Genomic DNA, 25,815 nt, shown 5'->3' with positions numbered 1-25,815 from the left:
TTAGCACTTATACCTGATAATATCAACTATTTCATCCCATTGTGTCCTTACATCAGTTGAATACAGTGTAAGATTTTGGTGCACAGACTATTTGTTGGGGAAGAGGGGGGAAATCAGAGGCAGGCAACTGTGATACCCAAAAGATTGTCTAAATTAATTCCAAACATGCAGTTAGTCCAATAAAAGATATCACCCACAAAAACTCCTGCCTCTTGCAAGTTTTTAAGATAGAAATTGCAAGTGTTTGCAGCATAAAGGAATGTGAAGACAATGAAGAAAATAGGAAGGATCCAGTTAACAGTGTGATGGTTCGTGCTACTTATACCTTGGTCATGGAACAGAAAGGGCTGGGTGTTAGAAAAAATACATTATTGTATTCATGGATACAACAGCTGCAGTTTCAGAATACCCCAGCTCACTTAAAATACAGTAAAAACAAGGCAAATCTCTACTTTTCCAACCAAGCATCCAAATGCTACATGTGGTTGCATTGCAACCTAAATCTTTCTTTAAATATGCCTGTTTAAGTGGATTATCTCCTACCTAAAGAAATGTTTATTCTTGTTGGAATCATACTTTCCACTTCAATGATACACAGTGGAAAAAATTCCAGGACTTAATTTTGTGCAGTTTCAGATGCATTACCTTTCATCAGATGCCTGTTTCACTAATATTATGGGAAAGGGGGCAGAAAAAAAAACCTGGTATCCCTTCTCCATACCAATCATTATGGCATTTCCTTCCAGCACATCTATTTCATTCACCTCTTCTCTACACTACACTATCCCACATTCTTTCAAATCTCTCTTCAGAAGGCAGACTCTTGTCCATGACTCTAACCCTCTTCCATTGCTATTTGAAGAAGCAAATTTATTGTTATTCACCAATCTCTGTGCACATTACTGATCTCACAGTACACCTTCCCCCCATGATTTGTGGCCTTCGATTGTCACAGTTTTATTCTACTCCTTTAGTAATTGTATTTCTTACATGCAAGTGCAACATTTAACACAGCCTCAACTATGGTGCCACAATGGATGCCTACATAATCCACAAAGCAGCAATATCTGATAGACTGAGGAATGGGCTAAAAAATAGGAATCTGCAAATTCAAATACATGTGCCATTGAGTTGTTGTGTGACATATAATACTGTCCTAGGGCCTGATCCTGAAAACAAGGACAATGAGCTGTCCCTAATTAGTTCAGTCCTAAAAAGTTTACTCATAGGCACGTTTGCAGGATTGGACCTTTTGTTCCCCATCTGTACAACAAAGATCATTCTCTCCCCTGTGGGAATAACAGTTTGCATTTACATAAAGTGCTATGTGTTTAGTGAAAATATGGAGCTCTACCTTTAAGATTTGATCAGCATGGGAATGCAAATATTAATGCAGGATTTTCCCTGGCTGTAAATCATTCAGATCAGAATGAAAAATCAGTTTAGGTCCTGGTTCCTTTGTTTAGTTTTCATTTAGTTCCCTTAATCAGACTCAGATTTCATGCATGTGTTCCTGGTCAGCACAGGTGACGCATGTAAAGTTTTCTGTACACAATTCTATCCCACCATTGTTCCAGGGACCCGGACATGCAATACTGGGTCTATATTGTAGATGAGGTGCTCTCACTGCTTTAACCCCTCACTTGCTACTCCAAGCATTCTAGTCTGGGGCTGGTTAGTTGAAGGGAATACAGGGAAAGAATGGAAACATGGTAATATTACACAATAAATCCTGTGGTGTAAAGGCTAGGAAAGAGTTAGGGCTCTTTGTTGTGATGGACAAGACCGCTGTTTGCTTACATGCAGTAACAGGATTGTCATATATACTCTAGTAGCATGTACTGAGTTTTGGTAAGTTTCACTACGTGAACTGAATGTTAGTAGTTAGAAGTATGGCTTATGATAGTCTAGAGAGAAGCACAAAGTGTTGGATGTAGCTTTTGACTGAAATGTTATCAACTTGAAAGACACTATGGGCAACTGGCAGCCTTATTTTATTTAAGCAAAGTCACAGCATTGTCATCATTGCCCACCCTCTTTTGAAAGGAAGAGTTAGATAAAGGCCCCTGAAATTTACATTACTCACAAATAAGGGATTGAAATAAGAGATTACAAGCATATTTCACTAAAATAAATAATCTATATGAAGGGTTTTACTTTTAAAATCAGTCTAAAAATGTATAAATTCTAAAGTGGGGAGATCAAAAGAGATTTTAACAACTTCCATTATTTACAAACAATATAAAAACTGCACAAACCATGAAGTGATGCAAAATTCTTTTTCAAAATTATCTTCCTTCCTATTACGAAAGCAAATCTCCAGCCAATAATTCAGTTTTAATCAACTGTTTTCTTTACAAATGAAAAAAGTTAAACGTTTTTTATTACCATCAGTAAAATATACAATAAAAACAAACCTTGCTAAATGTTTAAGGTTAAAAAAAGAAATACTGCAGGCAATCAAAAGGAAAGTAACTGTAACTTATTCTTTGGTAACCAAAAGTTAGCAAGTATCTAACATTTCAAGTGATAAAGTTAAGATAAAACATCCCATCTGGACAAGTGGAAGAATTACTTCTGGCAAAATGTAACCCTCATGATTTAATTTAAAAGGACAGGATCCACCCACAACTCTGTAGTGCAAGTTCTCAAATTCATATTTTATTTTTAATTTCATTTCAGAAACCTGAAGCTTTCCAACTCTGGCAGTGTATTGCTTATTCCTCTCTCCTTTTCTTATTATTTCCATTCAAGGAAGCAATGCATTTGGAAATGAGCACTTCTTGAAAAATCTAATAGATAGTGTGCGTACGGCTGCATAGCAGCTAGTACCACATTATAGTTGTCTCTTTCTTGTGTTAAGGTATCTTATTTTCTGTCCCTGGGGAAAAGTACCTGAACCAATTCATGCTCTGCTGACCTCTTTACATTAGTGTGACATGCTTAAACTAACACAGGTGCACACACACAAAAGAAGCTGTACAGCTACAACACTAGCCCTGCTACCCTCCAACAGATTATATGCGTCTCATCCTGCCTCAACTCACCTGCTTAAAGAACTCCCTAAGCCACAGAAATAGAATGCTTTTATAGCAACTGTTCACCCTTTACCACAAAAGCTTCTCATCTTCTTTTCAAGATTACTCCTAATGTTTATTCCCACAATGTTTAAAAAAAAAAAAAAATCACACTCCAAAAGGAACTGAGGAAATCCTACCCTGACCCCAACAGGACTTTTAAGGCTTTACAAAAAAAAGTTCAACTTTTACTTTCTTTAAAATCACAGACTGCATATTCAAAGCAAGTCCTCTCCAATCCACTATGCAGAAAATCTTTACTTCTGCATTTAACACATGCCTGAAGTTCGTGTACTAAGTGTGCAGTAAAATGCATGTCCTCATCTGGGCTTTCTCCTGGGATCAATTCCTCACTCATTTTCCTGCACCATCTGAATGATTAACACCAAATGCCTTTGTCATTGATTAACTTTCTTCAGCTGAAGGGCTTAGACACTTCCTTGAAGTATTCACTTTTACTGGCTGTGTCATTAAGTCTACGCAGGTTGGAGCCTTGGGCTGTTTCGCCCCCTCTTCCTCAGCATATGGAAAATCATTCGTGTCCATTTCATCGCTGTTAAACACATCGAGTAGACTCTCTTGCTGCTCTTCTAAAGTCCTTCGGATCCTGTTTTCTGATGGCTCAACAGCTTCCCCATCTCCCTCACTAATAACAGTCATGGGGCTGCTCTGGATACGGTTGCGGACATTGTACTTGCTGCTGGCAGCAGATGGAGGTGTTCGTGACCGGCCATACCTGGTACCAGAAAAGGACATGCTCCTTGGCATCAGGCCTTCACTCTTGGCCCATTCTTCCTGAGCCCTTTTGTTCTTGCTGGGAGAACAGCTGGTAGGGCTGTCTAGAAGGTCAGAGGAGGAGTCTGCCTTTGTTCTGTGGAACCTAGGGTCTGTGTTCTTCAACATCTCTGCTGCTGACATGCGTGAACTGGCATCTGACCGGCTCCCTTTTTTCAGCAGCAGGGCTTTAAAGTTGTCATTGCTGGTGCTGCTCTTGCGAATGCTTCTCTGAATTGATCCTGCATGCTTGAGGGAAGCTAGATTAGGGGAGGTGCCAGTGGGTGTTACTGGAGGCGATGGAGAATGGTTTCGGGTACGGTCATCCTCAGAATCTTTGCGGCCAAGGACTTTCCTTTTGGATCTGGGGTTTTAAATATAAAAACAGACAGTTTTGTTCCCCCCCAAAATAAGCAAGGACATCTGTTCAGCAAACTAATGGGTGGGACAATTAATTGCCATTAAGGAGAGAGGGGAACTACCTGGGAAAATAGAGGAAGTTTTTGTAATAGATAGAAGTGGAAGCATGAATAACGAGGTCATCATATCTACATATGTATTAATACAGATATTTGAGACAAAACATAGTTCAAGACCAATTTTCCTCTTAGAAAAAAAGGAATCTATTGCATTTGACAATGTTAATGTCAGAGCCAACTGAAACTTATTTTCCAAAAAAGATTTTCTGAATTATTTGGTATAGGATGAGGACATTCTTTTCATGCATTAGTACTGGAATTGATAAATTCTGGCATATGTTCATCAAAAATTTATGCTGTTTTTTGCCCTTGGTTCCTCTAAAGAAAGATTATGGATTCTGTGCGTTTTAACTTTAGGAGTTCTGTGCATTTTCAAAAAGGTCTAATCCATTTTAACTTTAGAAATGCACATATGTACATGTCCATATCTTTTAATGCACTAATGTTAAACAGTAAGATTCAGTTAAAATAATCAGATGTTATAATGTCACATAAAATACTTTAAAAAGGAAGCATTTAAATGGTTAAGACTGGTAAGATAAATGTATGTGGGGGGGGGGGAGAGCTGGACGGAGGATTCAAATCTTGTTTGTATTCTATCATTCCCATCTGTTTGACTGCTGAGCCAAGAAAAGGCCAGTTTCTTGATTTACAGCGTGAAAATCATTGTTTTCAGCCAGAAAGGGTACTGGATTTTTAATTTTAAAATAAAAACTACATTTAAACATAATCAAAAGAATTTAAAATGTGTAGTAGCTGGATGTTTATTGCCCCTGGTTTTATACCATTAGAAGTCCTAAAGAAATCAGTATGTTGCATGCTGGCTATCTGTGTCTATCCACTTTATTTCTTTGTGAAATAAATAAGAATACCAAAAAAAAAGAGTAAAAAATGCTGCATTTTATATATGCATGTGTAAACAATTAAAATGACTTGGCACTTTGTGCAATATTTACAAATTTAATGTCAATGTTTATTAAGAGACTTGTGCAATACAGATGATTTCCCCTTGTTAACTAGTAGATTATATTCAGCTCCTTACATTTTGGGATAACTTTTCGCCCCACAACCTTTGCCAGAGGATGCATATTTTCAATGGAAGCTCAGAAGGATTTATGTATTGCAGCCTTATCAACAGATAACGAGGGTGTCAGAATGCACTATGTTAAGTAATTTGATCTCCAGATCCTTTCTGTTGGTGAGTTAGTACTTCCCACCTATGCTATACTTGTACAACTAATAGTGTAATTGGGTGTAATTTTAAGATGCTGCCATCTAAGAGATGAATGCAGTTCTGACACCCATCTACTACAACAGTAGATAGACAAATTCATAAGTACAAGGAGAAACTTAGTGACAATTAGGTCATATTTACAGTTATTTTTGTATCAAGAACCCATGTAGCAGGTGAATGTGATGCTGAATGCCTCCTCTAAGTTAAAAACCTAGGACAGTATGTTTCAGCCCAAGCAGATGATGCTGGGAAAAGTTATATGCAACTAGAAACAGGGTCTTATAAGAAAATGTGTCAGGCAGTGGATTTATTAATCACCTCTCATATATAAACATATTTATTCTCTGTGTGTGCGCACACACCACATCTCAAGCAAGCGTTATGCGTATTCAAAATGTAAGCAAACCACTTTTAGAATGAACAAAATTCTACAGGCCAAGTTTTAGGGATTACATGGAAAGGCATGGAGAGCCACTGTGTGCATGCGCATGCATGTGAGAGACAGAGAGAGAGAGACAGAGACAGAGAGACACAGAAAGAAAAACTCAAAGGAGTTATTTCACAAACGAAAATAGTTTTTGCATCCCAAGTTTCCTGACTCCTGGACACGTGCACAAATCACAAGATTTTTCCGGCCCCTCAATATTTGTAATAGAGAAGCCATGAACGTGTACAAACACTGACTAAATAGATACCTAGCTGCCCATGTGCAGATACAAGTAGCCCTTTTCAACAGCTTTTTAGGCAGGTTTTGAAAAATTACGTTGCCACAAGATGGCACCACCATTACACAGCAGAAGTTCCAAATGCAAGTGTAACTGTTCATATACAATTGTGATTTTCTTCTCTGTGTCTATTGTTTAAATCCTTCCTGCTTTTTTCACTTGAATGTGTGTTTTCTAAATGCAAAAGAAAACAAAGTAAAAAATTATTTACCCATGAAGGGAGTGCTTTTTTTGGTTTGTTTTTTTGAAGGGGAGCAATGCATGGACTCTGTATTGCACATCTCATTGATAAACCAGTTGGATACAAAATACCCCACCCAGGCTGGATTATGGCAAACTATAATCCAGTACTTGTCATATGTTTTGCCATATGACTGACATTCGGTGTTACTTGCCAGTTTAAGCCACGCTTGCCATGAAGCATTAGCGTTGAGCCTCTGTCCCAAACTGCAACATATAACAGCAGAGGAGAGAAAAAGGGATGGAGAAGAAAGGGTATGAAAAAAAAAGATACACAGAGAAAGCAACAGTAAAGTTAATAAAACAGATTAAGAATAACACAATATACACAAGGTGTAACTTGAAAGTTTGAGGGGGCAGAAGATAACAGGATTATTCAAAACAGGTTTAAACAAGGAAGAGTTTAATTCTGAATTAGTTCATCATTACTGTGAAGTAATAAAGTGCAAGTTCCAGTGTTTATTTTCAGATAATATACCGGTAGTAGGGGGGGAGTAGTAGAAGGCATTTTTCAGTAAGAAAATCATAATGAAAATTAGCTTTTGGGTTGGGGCGGAGGTTGAGAGTGAAAAGTACCGCTTAATTTGTGAGGAAGTTATTAGAGAGGGCAACACAAACAGGGCAGCTTCTGCAGTACCTGTGAATGGCTGCAAAAAGATCTTCAGTAGTTCTCGGTCTAGTTGGTGTCGACACCTCCTCAGGCTCTTCCACATAACTGTTGCTTGGCAGTGACAGATTATCTGTGCTGTCCGACTCAAACACCTCGGCTATGTAGAAGGAACGAAAGATGCACACAGTCTGTCACAGGAATCCCGAATGGCACAACCTCCGAAGAGCATCCTTCCATGCTCTTCAGCTATCAAAGTGAAACTTCCAAGGGATTTCCTAACACACACTGCTACCTTCTGACTAATTTCACTGTGGCAGCGTTCTTTTGTGAAGCTGAAGCCTCTAGAGTACCTAGGTTTATTCACAAAATAACATCTTTATAGCTTTACAGCAAAATCATCTTTATAGCTTCCATTAAAACAGACCACTGAAATTCTTAAGCTGACCACATTTCCACAGGGTTTTTGAAACAGATAATGCAATTAATAAAATTTTGCTTTTCTCTCCACTGCTCTTCTGACCAGAAACAGAAAATGAAGAAGGTAGAGAATCTTTGTAAAGAATTAATCCAAGCCCTGTAACTTGCGTTAGGATATTCATTATCACAGCTCCATTTCTGCAGGTGAAATCGGATTGCTAGAACACCCTTCTCATCTCTCCTTCACTAAATTAGCTACTGATACATACAGCGTAAAAGAGAAGAGAGACTTACCACTTTCAGTCTCTTCAGATGTGTGCCCATCAGTCTTAGGGCTACTGTCTGCACTGCCTCCTTCATCCAAAGTGGTCTGCGCTTCTTGCTTGGGAGCTTCTTGAACTGGTGATGCAGCAGGCTGAACCATGCAGGCATTAGTTTCCACTGTTTCAGAGAAGGTGGAACCAGCAGCTCCTCCAGCTCCTCCTTCAGGAAACAAGCTGCCAGGGTCCATCTTTCTTGAGCTGAGTCCATCAGCAAGACAATCTTTTGCTTCTTCACAGTGTACAAGCACAGTCTCTCTCCCAGTTGGACTTGATGTGCTTTTGACAGTACCGCTCATGAGAGCTATTTTCTCTTCTGTAAAATCTAGCTGTGGAGGTGGCACAACAAGGAATAGTTTGGGTTTCTTTGAAATAGGAGGTGGCTTTTTGCTCAATAACAAGCCCTGAGTCTTGCTTGGAGATGCTGGTGGCCCCTGAAGCGATGGAGTACTGTGACCAGAGTAGGATTCCTCATTATGTACAGAAGACTGAAGTGCTCTTTCAGCATTCATTCCTGATAAATCACCTTCCAAGGGGTTAGTTAGCCTTGCTGTATTCCCTGATTTTTGACTACAGTCAAACTCAGGTATACTGTCACAGAAGCTTGGATGAAAACTCTGAGCAGGACTTTGAACTGAGGTTTTGAATGAAGCACTATGAGATTTCATTCCTTCTTCACCCATGCTGTCACTGAGCCTTAATGAGAGAGACTGCTTTAAAGAAGGCTGCGGTGACAAAATTACAGTTGCTTTTTCCTGAGAGTTGGTTTCAGAAGCAGATTCAGATGATTGTTCAACTTCTGCCCCTGTGGTTTTTTTCACAGACCTCAACTGTACCATTTGCAATGCTTTGGTGGTTACTAGGGGCATCACAGGCCTAATGGTATCTTGCTTGATGAATGGATCTTTCCCTGGACTGTAGCGGGAATCTTCCTGGTTACATTTCTTAAAAGAATATTGTGGGTATTTAGTTGCTTCTTTCATCAGCTGATGGTCAAGAAGTGGTGGTGGTGGAGGAACTACAGAAGGCAAACTGGAGGAAGAGCAGGATGGGACAGAACCAAGATTGAAGGAAGTTTCTTGTGGAGGGGAAGGAAACCACAAGAAGTTCTGGGGGAAGGAGGAATTTGTAACAGCTTCTGGTGGAGGAGGAGGAAAGGTAGGAGAGGCTGGTAGTGGTAGTGGCAGATCCATGGCATCTATTGGTGGTGGGGGTGGAGAAGGAGTGTGAGCAGGAGAACATGGGGGTATTGGAGGAGAAAGAACAGCGGCAGCATCAGGAGCAGAACCCAGTGTGGGGTCCGATTTCTTCCTGCTCACACACCCGTCAGCAGATGTACTGGAAGAAAGAGAAGTGGAGGATGAAGAGATGGAGACTGAAGACAGCAGAGAGGATTTTCTTTCAGGCACTTTAGGTTTCACTTTGGGTTTCCCATTTCCTGGTGATGTGGATTTTAAAAAGACAGGCACTGGAGTAACCGCTGTGGGAGTATTTGATTGGCTAGAATACCCACTGGATGGCGATGTAACTCGGTGAGACTTCTCTGGAGAAGTGGTCTTTGGTTTGGCCAGTCCACTGGGCACTTGTGGTGTAAAAGCCCTTGACCCATCATTGAGGTGGCTGATGGTGTAATCATGGAGGGTGGCTGTACTGCTTGTGGAATGAGTGACTGAGGATTTTAACTGATCATCAGGCATTGCAGCATAGTCACCATAGTAACCCCATTGGTCCGCATATTCTGACTTAATGCTGCTTGTTTCGCTCTGCGAGGGAGTGACTGTACAGATAGAGTACAGATTGGGAGCAGTTGTGGACATCATGTTGCTGCTTGCACTGACAGAGCTTTGGCCGCGAGAGCGCAGCACCCAGGGATCCTCATAATCGCTGCATGGGCTTTGTGAAGGGGAGCTCCCGTTTCTGCACTTGAGGTTCAGCTGTAGGGAATGCTGAAGGGTGGCAATTAGTGTCTCATCGAGTACCTGCCCATTAGACTGGGCTTTTTTCTTGGGGGCCCTTCTGAGCGAGTCTGTTCTGGATGGTGGCAGGGGTGGTTTCTTGGCTTTTTTTAAAGATATGTTTCGTGAGAGGGATTTGTCACTGTGGCCTCGATTTTTCTTCTCTTTCCCATCAAAAACATTAATGACACTGTGCCTGGGGTTCCCAAAACCATTATTATCATCACATGACTTATCTGATTTGAGCCCAGAATCCATATGCATTGAAGTGTAGTAGCCGTCATGATCCACCGAATACAAAGAACTTGAATCTTCTTTGACTGAAGTTCTCTCCAGGCTGTTGCTACTCATGTTGCTTACTGGAGTGGAGTAGCCTGGAGTAGCACAGACTGGTTTGTGTGAGGGAGTCCCATAACTTTCTTCAGATTTGTACACCCAGTGATCTGTGCTGTTCACACTATTATTTTGTGCTCTATCCCCAGAATAACTAGATTCACTTCTACCATCACTGTCTTGAGGGTGGCTTGGGAAACTAAGATTGTTTCTGCAGCTGTAGCTCGTATTTTGGGATCCATTTTCCATGTTTCCTGGAGTGTTGAGAGATACTGCTGAGTCACCAAGAGAGAGCACCATGACAGCATTAGATGATATAGTATCTGAGGTCTGTGAGTGATGTGTAGAGCTGCTCTCACTCCAGTTACCACTCGAAGAATGGTGGTCTTCTTTCATGCTTACTGCATTATTGACAACAGGATTGTCTCTGGGTTTTGCATAGGAAGATGAGCTGGTGATTTTATTATCTGATGACCCAGTGCTTTGGGCAGTATGAATAATAATAACCTCTGAAGATGATGATAATGTGGCATTCGGTATGATGCTGGTGGAATAAGTAGCATGAGGGGAGACCATACATGCTGGGCTCGGTGATTTATCACTGTCGTAGCATTTCACCTCCTGGGACTTTGGCCTTGAAAGTGTCTCAGTCCTAGGATTACTCCTCGTATGGACTACACTATCATCTACTTGCAATTTGCTTATCTGATGTGGCAAAGTGTTGGCGATGTCCTCTGCCTGGCTAGAGGGGCCCTGGGTCTGTCCTAGAGACTGCAGAGACACTCTTGCTCCACATCGAGGCAGGCTGTGGAAACCTAGGTCGCTATTTTGGCGAGAGGCAAATATAACACCAGCTGAGTCACTCATCACAGACATGTTTCCAGACGAACTGGAGAACTGTGACATCTGTACCGCTATACCTTGTCCTCTCTGTGCACGTATTCTTCTCACTGAAGGGGGTACAACTCTGACTTCTTCCGTCTGGCAGCTGGTGTCCTTGGTTTCAGACTGCTGCATAGCAGAGCGGTAACTGTCTAGTCGCCCTAGTGTGGAACAGTGATCTGGGACATACATCGAATGTCCGCGGAAGTCACTCTGGCCCATGCCAACTGCTGGAGTAAGAATTAAACAATTATTCCTTGAAACACAAATAAAACACTGGTGTTTTGTTAAAAACATACCACAGGCCATATTCTTTGTCCCTTCCCTCTTGATGGATGCAGAGACATAAATAACCATGCCTCAGAAGGACCAACAGCAGCAGCAAATTCTGCTTGCACACTATATTTTCTGCATTTTGTTTCCCACTCTTTTTATAAAAAGGGACCTTTCAAGCTTATGGGGTCATTTGAGTTCTTACTATGTACTCCACACATGCAATCCTCTGTTTCTGACATATTAAGAATTTCCCCAGCAATCAGTTATGTCAAACTGAATAACAAGACTTCCTGGAAGCAAACTAGCAGGCACAGACAAAAGCCTGAAAGATCCAGCTGTTGGTTAATGATACTATCTTGTACAAGAAGAAGAGGAGAAGCAAAATGTATAAGTAAATTAGAATAGGCAAAATGATTCCTAAATGCTGTGCTATTCAAATTTTTTTCAGAAGGCATCAGTAGCTCGTTAAATCTTGAGAGCATGCAATTCTGTACCACAAAGCAAGTATTTAAAAACAGCATTAAAAAACAAAGCATTACCCATATCTACAAAACATTAAATACCATTTTCCCATGAAGCTATTTCTATTTACAGAAAAAGAAGAAAGTTGGGGAAGAAAGCAGAGCTGGAACTGATGACTGTCTAATGTTCAGAACCATCACATTCTTGCAGCCTTTATTTAAACTCAAACAAACTATCATGTTACAGATGCTGAGGACTGGCAAATGAGAAGGGGTATGTTTCTTGTTTACAAGGTAATTACCATATCCTGGCATAAACAAACTTGAAGAACAAAAGATTGGGGTGCATTAACTCAAGATATAGCTATTACTAAGACAACAGAGAGGACTACTAGATTATTACAAACAAAGATCTTTATAGGTCTTTCAAGCAAAGATAAGAAGAGCATATTGTGTTTTAAACAGCATTTAGCATTGGGATTCAAAAGACTCTTATTTTCTGATTCAGTTGGGTTATTACAATAAGTACAAAAGAAAAGAGACCACCATACCACCTGTGGTGCTGCTGAGAGAATGCTGTTTTAAAACTTTTGCTTTCTGGTTGGCATGTTAGATATGGCAGCATTGCCCATTTATTTTCTATTTATTTATTTTTATTTTCCTTTTTCAGTTTAATTTCTTGGAACAACATAACTAGTTGGTAGAGTAAGTGCTTTCTTCTATTCCATTTTAAAACATTATTTAAAGCGTGTTATTCTTAGTCCTGGCATCCAGCACTGTGTAAAGATACATGGGGGTGGGGAGAAGGGATGAAACTAGGCTTTATTTCCTTTTCCCCAAAACAAAAAGGTAACTTTTAAGCATCCTGAAATCCACTTTGTTTCCATGTAGATTGTTTAGCTCTCATGAACACATAGGTTTTTCTGCTTTGGTACAGAAAATGGGAAGCAAAATGAAACCCAGTCTTGCTGGCAAACAGCTTGAAGTGTCCAAGAACAAAAGGCCCTTGGAGCAGATAGAGGACAGTGGCCAATCAAAACAGAGAGATATTCAGGTTCTGGATACAAAAAAAACCCCTTACTGTAATATGGTTTTTAAATAAAATAAAACTTTTTTCTTATATTTTCATTATGGGATCAGTACTCCCTTTTGTGAAGTGCTGTAAAAATACAAAGGCAGACACTGCAGAGGTCCATGCTTTTGAGGTGCAATTGGAGACCAATTGTTAGCTAATTAGAGATTTAGGATCGTTATACTATGTAACAATCACTAGGCATTTTAAAAATGAGACAGAATGCAAGGGGCTTTGTGACAATGTAGCTGGAACCTCATAGTAGCTATAAAAGGATAGCTGCATTCTGAGTGGCTGAGATTATTTCATGGATGTCTATAAAGGTCAGCTAAATTCATTCCTCTTCACAAGCAGCATAAATGCAGAAGAACAGACATTACATTTGTTTAACATGTTACAAATAGGGAAACTACATGTTCAGCATAATAGTACCATTCATGAAGCAGGACAACACCAAACATTCTGAACCTACAAAGAAAGCTTATTACCAGGGATCCTGGTTTTTAATTTCCTCCCAGGAAAATGGAGAGAAATGTGGATTTACCCCTTTATCTGAGGAAAACATGGATTTCTCATTTTAGCAGAGAAACCTGTGGAGTTTACAGTTTTGCAGTGAGGGCTCTGCAAGCTGGCAGAGTTCCAGCTTGCAAGGGGATGGGAGGGAGCGGGAGGAGGGCATTCAGACAGGGGGCGCCATGTGCACGTATATGCACATGGCTGCCAGGCAGCCAGGAGAGCAGCTCCTACAGGTAAATGCGGGGGAGAGGGAAGAGAACTGAGGCCCCCATAGGGAGGGAGGGAGTTGGGTGGCACTGGTGCTCAGCTCGGTGGTGCATGGGGTTTTGCATCCCCCTCGGCAGGGAGGGGGATGGGGTGACGTACAGCTCATCTGGAGGGTGGGGTGGCTCCCCACTGTTGCCTGCACTCCCAGGGGGGCATGGGGGATCTGCTGTGAGCTCTGCATGGCCCTAGTGTTGTATCCCCCGTAGCAGCAGCACCGGTGGTATTGTGAGGATTGTGTCCGCCGCTGCAGCCACACTGGCAGGCGACACATTACCAGAGCAGTGCAGAGCTTGCAGTGGCAAGGAGATCCCCGTGCAGCCCTGCTGTTCCCTTCAGGGCTGAGTTGCACCTGCTGGTTCCAGAGGCCCATGGGGAGGGCAGCAGAGTGGGAGCTCGAGCCCAAAGCAGGCAGCCTGCATCCGCCCCGCACACAAATCTGGGGGGCATGGGTCCTCCTTGCTCCCCCATGGAGTGCACGCAACAGTAGGGAGCTGCCCCCACACCTGAGCCCCAGCAGGCAGGCAGCAGGGGGAGGAACCAGGCTTCACTTGGTTGCAGCAGCTGCTGCCTCTTGCCAGGGGGCTATGGACCCAGGTCCCTGGCCCCATAGCCCTGGCAGCTGGGGGTCCCCCTCCAGCAGGGCTGGTGGGGGCAGGGGGCTATGGGTGGGGAGTGATGGGCACCAGCAGGGCCAAGAGGTCTGTGGGGGAGAGTGAGGTGCACCAGCAAGACTGTTGTGGGGAGTGGGGTCTGTCATTTTAATCATGGGTTTTGGGATCTTTATCAGAGAATGTACAGGGTTTTTGTTTGTTTGGTTTTATCAGGGAAAACCAGGATCCCTGTGTATTATTATAAGCGACTAGGACAGAATTTATTCACTGTAACTAGGCACAGAACTTTTAAAATGATTGGAACAAAATAAAAATAGGACTAGTTATGTCCAACATAACACTCCTTGCATTTTTGCAAGGTCTAAAACTTTGAGCATCAATACAGCAAGGGGTCCTTGAACCTGTACAGGGCCCCACAATTTAACTCAAGCTCCTGGCACACATTCATTTAATAGCACCATGGGATCCCAAGCTCCCTCTGCACTGTCAGGTTTCAAGCTGGGTGCCCGGTGAACCTATGCAGTACTGGGGCTGATTGTGGGTCCCAGCCCCAGGACCCCCCTGGAGCTGGCTGGATGCTAGAGCTAGCCTTGCCATGCAGTTGGCATTATGCTGCATGGCAAGGGACATTGTCCCACATTCAATTTAAGGCACAATGGAAATCAGACACAAAATTATTAGACCTACTTTGTGAAATAATTTTGTGGCTGGTTTTGCATATTGTGGTGCCATTATTGGCCTGAACTTATGGCCAGTTTACTATTTAAGATATGATGGACAGGTTAATCGTGTCTTAAGTGTAATGTCTGCCAGTGGGCTGACTTTCCATGTGATCACAACAAGCCACTAGCCTGGAGCCAAAGTAAAGTAAGGAGACTCCTTGCAGGTCCAAGGGCTCACTTGTGTTGCGTATAGTTCCAGGGCAATGGCCTTAAACCACAGGCCAAGTATTTAACAGAGAATTTTTGAGAAGTTTATTTTAAGATCATGTTAATTTTGGTGTTAAATAATTTCTATATGAAAAACATAAGACTAATGTGATTAACTGTTAAATTACACTGGGCCAATTCTATCCTCAGATCCCAATATACAACCTGCTTTCAAAGTCAATGCCTCAACTAATGATACAACTATAATCCTTTTTCAGGTTTCATTACTTGCCTAGGGACAAGAGAAATCTGCAATAAAGTTAGTTAGAATTTGTTAAATATTCTCTAAATATTCCCTTAAAATATAGTGGTTTTATTCACATTTAGGGAAAATTCTTTTTAAAAATGTTCCTAAGTGTGTAAGAAATCCCACGTTTAATGACAGTTTACTTGTGACAAGACACAAAGTGCTTTTCAAAAATGCTCATAAAAATCAACTAGCTGCCTTGTTGCTACAGCTGCTAGAATGTGTACTAACTTAGAAGCAGTTTCTAAGGAAGAGTTCAAACCATCAACTGAATGTGCTGAAATGCTGAAGGAGAATTTGAGCTTTAAAAAGATACCAAGCACTAAAAGACCCATCTGGTTGTAGAGATGGGGGTAGTGATATCAGTGATTTCTTCCCCCCCACTTTCAGAAACTGAAACTGAATTACAGAAACTGAGTGCTGAGGAGTCAGAAGTGGTAGCAACTAGGTAAAAACCTAGATGGAAACACACATGTAGTTGAACTAATAATGATCATGATGTTTGGAATTTTAAAAAGGTGTCCAGCCCACTGGCTCTGTGAGCAATACTGTGTATTACTGCATAAGAAACTGGGTTCAAGACAATGAAAATGGAAAGGGTAGAAAAAAGATAAAGGAGTAGTGTTTTAAGGAAAGAGTATCCATTTCAAAACAAATGTAAAAGCAGACCTTCTTTGCAGACGTCCTGTGTCTGGCGCTCTGACCATTTCTAGAGCATGCTGTTTTCCCTTATGACGGATATATGTTCAAAAACATTATTCCTTTTTACCTACCAGTTCTTTTGCAGAGCCCCACAATCCAGATCCACCCTAGGGCCCCAAGTGAGTTTGACACTTCTGCTAAACAGCGTTGGATCCTTGTAAATACTTTTGGTACTGTAAAACATGAACATCTAGGCCCTGGGCATATGGCCGCTGGCAGGAAGCATAGTGTTTGGGATAGGGCATAAAATTCCTCCAATCCCAGCCATGCCACTGCTGAGCTGCCCCCAGCCCGATCTCGCAGATCAGGCCAGGAGTGGCTGTTTGGGACTTGGGGCTTCCCCCAGAGGTTCCACACCCAGGGCTGGTGAGGTGGGGTCCAACAATCAGCTGATTATCAAACCCATCCTAAACAGTCCCAGGTGGCTTCAAGACTCTGGGATAAGGAAGTCTCTTCCATATCTCAGGGTCCCTGTGCCCCACAATATCTAAAAAGCACAGACTCAGCCTGGCTCCCCACAACCCAGTATTTTTAAGTGCTTTGTCCTGCTGCTCAAACAGGCTCCCAGGTTCCCAGCAGCTGAAGCCCCTTGGCTACCTTTGCCAGGGAAGCTAGCAACTTGCTCTCCTAGCAGCCAATTTTTGGCATAAGGACCAGGGCTGTCCCAGTCCCGATGTCAAACCCTGTCTCTGTGCTGATGCTGACAATCAGCCGATTGTTGGCATCAATACTGGGGTGCTACACCTTCATTTTATGGTGTCAAACAAAAAACCCACAAAAGATGCTTTGTATTTTATGTGAAATTACTTTTGGTGGCTGACCTGCCACTTTTTGGCACAAGTCAGCTGAATGTGTACCACTGTTACTAGTCGTGGTGCAACTAACACATAAATGACACCATAACAGTAACATGTGCTAGGAGCCCTAGTAGAGCATAGACAAGTGGTCTCCAACCTTTTTAAGTGGGAGATCACCTTTGGAATTTAAAAGCAACCCAAGATCTATCATGGACTGCCGCCACCCCTCAACCACCTGCCGCCCAGCAGGTACATCTATGGGGAGGGAAGTGAGGGTGCAGATCGAGGCAGAGGGAGAAAAAATTATTTGGGGGCATGCCTCCCCAGCAGGTAAGTCCAACCTGATTGGGGCCCCACTCAACTTATCCCTGCTCCTGCCTCTGTGGCACTGTACTTCACCGTAGGGGTCTCGATCTAGCTCCGGTCACTTCCCTCCTCCACGGACTGACCTGCTAAGCTGGGGCGCGTGCGTGCATGCACGTGGGCACTCAGCCCCCCACCCAAGCCTTGGATTGATTCCAAGAGGCTTCAAGATCTACTGGTGGATTGAGATCTACTGGTGGTGATCACTGCTATATACTATTTCAGTTGGAATTCTTGCTTTGCCCCTGACTGGGCACCTGACAATGGGCAAATTTGTTATATTATACCCCTCTGGGTTTTACATGCCTCATCTATGAATTTCTGATAATACTTAAGCATCTTGAAATTTATTATGAATTCTTTAATTACTGTAAACTCTGTAGTAACTCTTGGATCAATCTGCCTTTAAGTGCAATGTATGAAGCCCAAATTCAGGTATAATCTGCATGACTGAGAAGCTAGGAGACTAGGCAGAAACCAAAAACGTCTAAGACAGTGGTGCTCACACTTTTAGCCCTATGGGCCAAAGGAATGGTATGGGGCTAGCCCATGGTCTGGAGTGAGCCCTAGGGCCCTGTTACCTCTGCCCAGCTGAAGCCCAATCCTGGCTGGGTGGGGGCAATGCAGAGCCCAGTTCACACTGGGCAGGGGAGGTGCAGGACTCCAGGTCCCAGTCCTGGTGCATGGAGTTCCTGATCCTGGCTAGGAGGAGGTGGGTTCTGGGGGGCCCAACCCATCTCTGCCCAGTGGGATCTGGCTCCAGGGGATCTGCACCTCCCCTGCTTGACTGTGATGTGTTGGGATTGAGCCCATGTGCATGGCCGGATGACATGGCTCCTGGGGCCAGATCTGGCCTGTGGGCTGGGGATTGATCTAAAACATTTATGGCAACTGCATAAACTCAGGAACCTTGCTGAGCACCCAAGGACATAAACACATATGTATTTAGTTAGGAAAGCCTAATCTCACTAGAAATGTAGTTGTGCTGGGACCTCCCAGGAATTTTTTTTTTTTTTTTTTTAAGAGTTGGAAAAAAACAGAGACAGTTCTAAAGACCATGACACATTATCGTAGTGACAGGTGGAACATTTATGGATGGTTGGGAAGGCCTGAGCTATGTGATCTCTCAGGGAGTGGGTGCTGAAGCAAGCAGGCTGGATTCTGGCTGATGAGCTGCATGCATGCTGACTTTTGAGAGACTGACCAAAGTAAATCTGGTGATTGAGAACCTACAAAGAAATGGATGATGGGAAAAAGAGCCTCCCCTCAGAAATGTAATCTTTAATTTAACAATATTTGTAGAAATAGAATACCTCATCTTTTCCTCAATTTACACCACTTTATTAAGTACTGTTAAGATACGCTGTGGTTGGGTAACATATATAAAGTCCCTTTGAAGATTTTAGGTGATCTCTCTAAATTACTTTTAGTCCAAATGTTCTCAGCCTGGCTCCACACCCAACCCAGATCAACCCAGCTGAAGGGTCATCATGAATTATTACATTTATGCAGAGGAATCTCAAAGGCTTCACAGACTTTGTAAAGGGATCACTTTACTCATTACTGAAATACACCTGTCCAAACTTGGCCATAATACAATGCTTCAAAACCATGCCAAAATATGTTTAATAATAATATTTTCACTGGGTGTCTCAAGGGTATAATTAATGACCCCTTTTAGTATGTTCAGTTAAATTCCAGTGACATCCAAGTCAAGAGGTACTAAAACTCCTGATCTCATGTGCAAGAATCAGTATAAGACTTTTGCAATGTTGTCTTTATTCTTCCAAAGGAAACAGAAATATGGGGAAAATCCCAAAAGTTTGGCCCTATAGAATCTTTTCCAAGCTCTGGAACAACAAATGAAAAGAGTCAGGTTTGGCTAAAGCTTTGAGGTTCTCTTGTGTTTCTATTTACTTTTGAAGAATAAACAAGACATAATAAGAATCCATTATATATATGTTGATTATTAAGCATATTTGGTGTGTCAGGGGATTTTAAACCTTGTATAAATATCATAGCCATTCACAGCAATGCTTTAGGAAAGGAACAAAGAATGATTTATTCAGCTGAAACCACAGGGAGAACAGAGATAGGTACGATGTAAATGCTTCGTTTGGAATTTGGTCTGGACCCTCATTCCTATAAAATGAGCTGTGGAATGTTTCATAACAAGAAGTTATTTGCTTTGGGACATGGGTAGAGAAATAGGGAATGAAAGGCTACTGGGATAATATATACATGCACATGCATACGCACACTGAGGAAGGCAGTGTGGCTTAGCAGGAAGCTGGGCTGAAGTAGGACTTGGGAGAACTGAATTTTATTCTTAATTTTGACATTGGCCTGCTGGGCCTTGAACAAGCCACTTCTCTGCTGTGCGTCTCATTTCCTTATCTGTGAAATCATGGTAAAGATACCTGCCGCCTTCTAAAAGTGCTTTGATATTTACAGACAAAAAGCACTACATAAAAGCATGATATCACTAAAGGAATGAGAACCATCCTGGAAAATCTCCCTGATGTGAACTTGTTACTTAGGTAGCACAAAGCTGCCACAGTACCTCTAGGAAGCTATTTTTGCAGCTTCCAAAATACGGCAGCCTCCAAAATAATGTATGTATGAATACATTAGTATACATGCATTCATGTATTAGCAGCCCTAATATTTCTATAATTTAAGTCAGCTGCCCAAGAAAAACCATATGAACAGAAATAGGGACTATAAAATCTGTGATCCCAAGGTTTTTAGAAGCAGAAGTACAACATTTACAACAGTTGTGAGAAGTGTATTCCTTGTATTAGCTGCATTTTTTACTTATTTCATATGGTAAGTTATAATGGAGGATTTTAGACACCAAAAATCAGCACCTAAAAATGTTCACAAATATAATCCCAAGGATCTGGGCATTTAATAAAAAAAAATACAGAATGATCCCAAATAGGGCTGACATCCATTTCAAAATTCCTGTGGATTCCCAACTTTTCATCCTATAAACCTATCATTCAGTGTGTTAATGGGCTCTTCTAGTCCCTGTAGGTAGAACACAAGGTCATTCCATCATGACATCAAAACATAATGAAATATAAAGTTGTCACCTGAAGTCGGTACAGTTTGTGAATATGTGTAGGACCTGACTGAGGAGAAAGGAGGGGGGCAGTCTCTCCGTCAGGGATTTGTTTAATTGTTTTCAGGGAACAGTTCTATTTACATTCTCCAACAGCATTTTCCGCACCTGGGTTTCACTTGAAGGGTATGGACAAACATACTTTTTAGCCACATTAAAATGGGCGACGGAGCTGCTCCTCAGGAATATACATTAGCCATCATGATCTGATCACCGTGTTTGCATCAGGTTGTAGCAATAAAAGCTGGCTAAACTGCCTTAATTTTGACCTCAAATGAAACAGATAACCTTGAAGAAGCTTTGCTGTATTTGTATATCTACTACTGAATTATGCCGATATGACAGTTGCATTATAAATTGTTTATATCGGTTATAACTGTTGTATCTGTTTATACCCTTAGTCTGACCCTTATAACTGGGGATGGGAAAACTGGCTTGACAGTTTTAAAACTACTTAGATTCACATGACATATGTTGCATGGTCAGCTTGGGAGACTGAAAAATGAAGCTGGTGAAAAAGGGAGAGAGAGGAAAAAATGTTATTAAAAGAAAGGGTGAAAAATGCAGGTGAAGAAAAAAATTTAAATGAAAGAAACAAAAGAAACAAGACACTGCCATACATAAGGCACCCAAAGTTCTATTATATCAGGGATTTTTATCTCCTTGAGGGAAAACTTATCTTTAATAATTACATAACCTCTTCAGCTAGAAAATGATTTAGGAAAAAAAACCACCACATTTAAAAATGAAAATACAAAATGAATTTATGAGTATGGAAAATAAGGCCTTGTTTTCTTAAAATAGTTTTGTAAATGTAAAACAGGTTTGAAGATCTACAAAAACACAAAGCTCTACTAGCTCAAAACATACCTAACTTATTAAATCTGAAAAGATGAGCCCTATGTAACTTTGTGCCAATAACTGCTTTTTAAAAATGTGCTTCTGTAGTTTCTGAAGAAAATTCCTTGGAAGCCTTCAAAAGATTTAAACACTGGGACACACACCATATTTCTAATCAAATACTGTTGATATTTAGCAGGTCCCAATTAAGTCAGAACTAAACTAGAAGAAGTGGATGGTTTCCTTGGTGTTTTTCTTTCACTGTAGTTAGAACAGATCTAGTTAGACAACCATGAATTGGTTTACACTGTTAAGGTATTCTTTACAACTAAAGTGCCTAACCAGTTCATTTTTATTTAAATGAATGTTTACATGCTGGAGAATAGCATAAGATCTCCACGGATTTTGTATGCCTGCAGATTTCTTTTGTACCAGTACACAAACTTTTTCAAATAATGCATCCCCCCAACCCCCGCCATTGACTGAAAGCAGCAAACAAAAACCCTTAAGTTTCAGAGGCACAAGCTGGCATGGCTTGAATTAACATGCCTTTCACAGTATGGCAGGCAAGGTTCTTTGGGTAGACACGATATCTTTTATTAGACCAACTAAATAGCTGGAAAAATTGTTCTTTGCAAGCTTTTGGGCACATACACCCTTCTTCACGCACAGGGAGAGTCTGCTGGTGTTCTGTGTTCTCTTGAATGGAACAGAAGCCAATATTTCACAGTACTGTGCACAGTTATATTTGGAACTGTAATAGGCTATCAGACTGTATTGATTTCATGAGCACGGGAAATGTCATTAGTCAAGTATTGATAAGAAGTGATGATGAATAATGATGGAATACAGTTCTGATGAGCCATACCTAGCTCCTTTTGTATGTTGTCAGGGACTCCTGTAATAGTCTTTCTCCTTTTGACTTTCTTCGGCCGTCTTACCACAGTGTCAGTGTAAATTAGAGACCGCCGAATGCTGGCTTGGCGGTCGAAATTCTCCCCTAATGTATAGTAGAATAAGCAAAGCAACATTACTTTCAAGCACGCTGACATCATGCACTTTCTTCCACTAGCTTATTATAGACATGAAAAAAAGGCATTAATAAATGATGTTAGCTCACTCCTACAGTGAGGGTATATATTAAAGGAAGAGATACAGCGCATCTTCACAATAATGCTTGTAGAATACATGACTTATAGAAAGGTGCATATCATAAGGGATTTTTTTTTCAGGTCTTGAGCCAAACTCGTAACTGATGTAAGCAGGTGCAATTCCACTGGTTTGAGTGAATGAATACACCAAGTATTCACCAGCTCCTAAATTTATTCACTTGTATATATTCTTTTTGGTGTTTTTGGAGAGGATTGGAAAGAGATGGGGGACAAAAAATTGACTACTCCTGAAAATGAAAGAATATTGATGTTTATTTAGGAACACATTTTGTGATGGCAGGAGTTTTGCCAGGCAACTCCAAAACATCTAAAGCCTGGTTTACAGACATCTTTCTTTTTTAGTTTGAGCTAGCTGAAGCAAAAACTGCCAAATGAACTAAGTTTTTGTGGCTAAAACGTTCTCTATGGACCATGGTCAGACTAAGCCAATCTTATGAACTTTAGCTATATTACAAGCTTATCCTCCAGAAGAGAACAGTAAAGTCTTGACCACCTGTAATATTGGTTCATGTTGGGCCTGCATAAATGGAATGTGCACAATTGCTTGTAATAGATTTAATACCCATTCTTTGTGGTCTGGGGAGCATTACTGAAGAAAGCCTTATATGTGAACATGCACTGTATCATAATGGGACCCCGCAGCCCCACTGTAGTTAAGATTGAGCAGCTTTTCTTCAGAAACTCACTTTTTTTTTTTTTTGAGGTTCACAACATGGCCATTTTTAATCACACAAAGATGAAACTCACTTTGCAGATTATCAGCTAAATTCATTCCTCTCCTTCCCCCTAAAATTGGTCAAGCTCTTTTTTCACCTCAAAATCCCATAAGAAATGGCTAAAATAAAAAGTCTCTTTGGAGGACTGCAGGGAGTCCAAACCTTTAAATTTAAATTAAATCCACTTACATTATAAATGGGTGAGAACTGAAGGCAGAGTTTTTAAGAACAAAATGTGACAAAAAGCATTTTTTGCCTTCTTTTATGATCCTGTCTTTTTTTAAATTAATGGCCATATTCTTTACCTCTGAAAAGTGACTACTGCATGTGCACAGTAACGAATATACCCATCATCCATCTTTTCCTGGTTGATGACACATCAATGTGATGCGTGTCATACAGGTAGTATGGAAAAATCCCAGGATTTCTACAACCTTTTAAGTCACATACATTTTTGATAGTGTGTGTAGGCATCTTCCAAAAGACACAGGGATAAAAACACAGAGGTTTTATTCGCTGTAAGCCAAATACGATTTTGTGTTAATAAAGCATTGTGACCCAATGCACTGAGTTCGTGCTACTCTACAATTTGGTCAATTTAATTTCCGTGTTTAAGTTTCACCTAATTAAAGGAAGACCAGATTGGGGGAAAGGGAGGGAAGAGAGATTTGTGATAACTGGGCTACAGATTATGGTGATGGAAAGTTCACTGCCAGTGCTACAAAGCTAAATGTTACAAGATGCCCGAACCCTTGAAGCTTAGGGAGTGGAGAATGATGTTAGGATCATTTGTTACTTTAGCTCTGTGTTGAACATACACCACTTTTACCCGTGTTAGAATGTGTCAAAAAAGCTGCAAGGTTTTTGCTTCTTTAAAAATATAACCTTTCACTTAAAGGCCAATAAATATTTACAATTAAGTAGGTTGCAGGGAAAATTGAATGCAAACCAAAATTTTAAAAAAGTAACAGCCAACCCTTTAGCAAAAAACATTTAGAAATAAAATAAAGAGAATTAAAACAAGGAGTTTCCATCAACTCTGCCAACCTATCCCCATTTGCCTTATCTTGCCTTCGGTTTTGCAGCATGGATTATGTAGTTCATGTGAAAGTCACTTTGCAAAGTTGTGGAAAAAAATCACACAACTTTTTTACTTAGAATTAAGTAAAGCTGTAAGCTGCCTTACATTTATTTGCAATACTGTTGTACAGTGAAAAAGTTTAAGGATAAAGTAGCAACTTTAACAATGTAAGTTAACTAACAGAAACAAAATGATTCAGGGTTTCTTGTTTGTTTTTGTTTTGTTGTGTTTTTTAAACTATAATTTCAGGCTTGAGCATGTATTTAGCAGATATAAAATTAGGAGTAATGAGATTAAATCAACTATTTTTCCTCCTAATGATTACTAAATACACTTGTGAGAACTCACTTGATTTACCTGCTTTGCCCAAGATTCAGCAGAGCCTTGACTTATGAATGTAAGTCGCACCAAATTCAGTGTGACCACCTTGTTACACAAGTCAATGGGACAAAAGCATATATTTCAGGTCTTTGCAGAATCAGACTCTTACTATGATTTTTCCCTTTGCTGATCACATGGACCACCACCAGATTATTCACGGCTGTAAAAAAGTTAAAGCTGATAGTATGGTATGACTCTTGTATAAAACGCAAGACATGCTGCAAAAGCACAGGCTGGCCACCACTCCACTACTATAACATTGAGCATAATCCCTGCAAGAACAAGCTCAGTGCCCCAGCTAACCGCAAAGACTGAATCCATTCCCAAAACCAGGGTGTCTAGTCAGCAGCTTATAAGCCTATTGCATGCCCCTGCACCTTCAGGCTAGCAACTAGGCCTTTAATATTACTGCATTAGTTGCAATTTGTTCAACTGGGGAGTTCTGAAAGATGAACTAATGGAACAACTGTCATTTCTTGTGCGGCCCAAGTGAAACTACACTGATTACTAAAGCACTGATAAAAATCCTTTCCAACCTTTAAAACCCACCTTTAGGATTAAGCATTATTTCAATCGAATAGCAATACACGGGGGGGCGTGTTCCTACTTTTGTGCAAACATAAAAATCACCAGTAATAAACAGAACGTACAAAGAAACAAAAAGCCACTAGGTATATTGTACAGCTTGGTTTAAAGACTAGTACTGAAAGTTTTCAGTCTTAAACTATGACTTAAACTATGAAAATTATTTGATCTCTATCTTTTTTATCCCACTTTTCTTTCTATGTCTCTCTCTTCTACATATTTTCAGTACACAGAGGTCATTTATTTGAACTGCAGCTTACTCATTCTGTTAGCATTTTGTAATCCTGCTGTCCCATGCTCAGGCTTATTGATTATGGCGGATAATCCATTGTTCCCAGAATACTGCCTTCTGCACCTGTGTAATCTATTCCCAAGATAATGACAATTGGCCTGTAATATTTCAGTGGTAGTATTTGGATTTGCTTTGTCAATAATTTGAACCATTTCAATTTTTGTAGTTTCTTTTTAGTAAGTTACATGGTATTCTTTTCTTCTTGATTTACAGATTTCATTGTAGCATTTGTTGTTGGCTTTATGTTATATTGCATTGCAAGGTTTTTGCCAACATACATCCTCAACATTAAAACTATGTGGAGTTGCTTTTAAAAGAGCACATTGATTAAAAA

General features: G+C 40.7%; 1 protein-coding gene across 1 annotated transcript in view; it reads right to left on the bottom strand.

Moving 5' to 3' along the window:
* Positions 1 to 1,978: 1,978 nt before the first annotated feature.
* The window catches only part of NHSL1 (NHS like 1), a 25,360-nt gene continuing 1,523 nt past the window's right edge, over positions 1,979 to 25,815 (bottom strand). Inside the window, exons 3-6 of the mRNA XM_019548634.1 lie at positions 22,123 to 22,254; positions 7,851 to 11,276; positions 7,167 to 7,296; positions 1,979 to 4,215 (exon numbers count right to left, since the gene is read on the bottom strand). Of these exons, the coding sequence (XP_019404179.1) occupies positions 3,483 to 4,215; positions 7,167 to 7,296; positions 7,851 to 11,276; positions 22,123 to 22,254 (4,421 nt within the window). The 3' untranslated portion in view covers positions 1,979 to 3,482. The remainder of the gene's footprint in view (positions 4,216 to 7,166; positions 7,297 to 7,850; positions 11,277 to 22,122; positions 22,255 to 25,815) is intronic.

The sequence above is a fragment of the Crocodylus porosus genome, unplaced genomic scaffold (assembly GCF_001723895.1).
Source record: "Crocodylus porosus isolate Cpor-Errol unplaced genomic scaffold, CroPor_comp1, whole genome shotgun sequence".
Lineage (NCBI taxonomy): Eukaryota > Metazoa > Chordata > Crocodylia > Crocodylidae > Crocodylus > Crocodylus porosus.
Note: the sequence above shows the minus strand (reverse complement) of the source record. Positions and strands in the feature narration are given on the sequence as shown.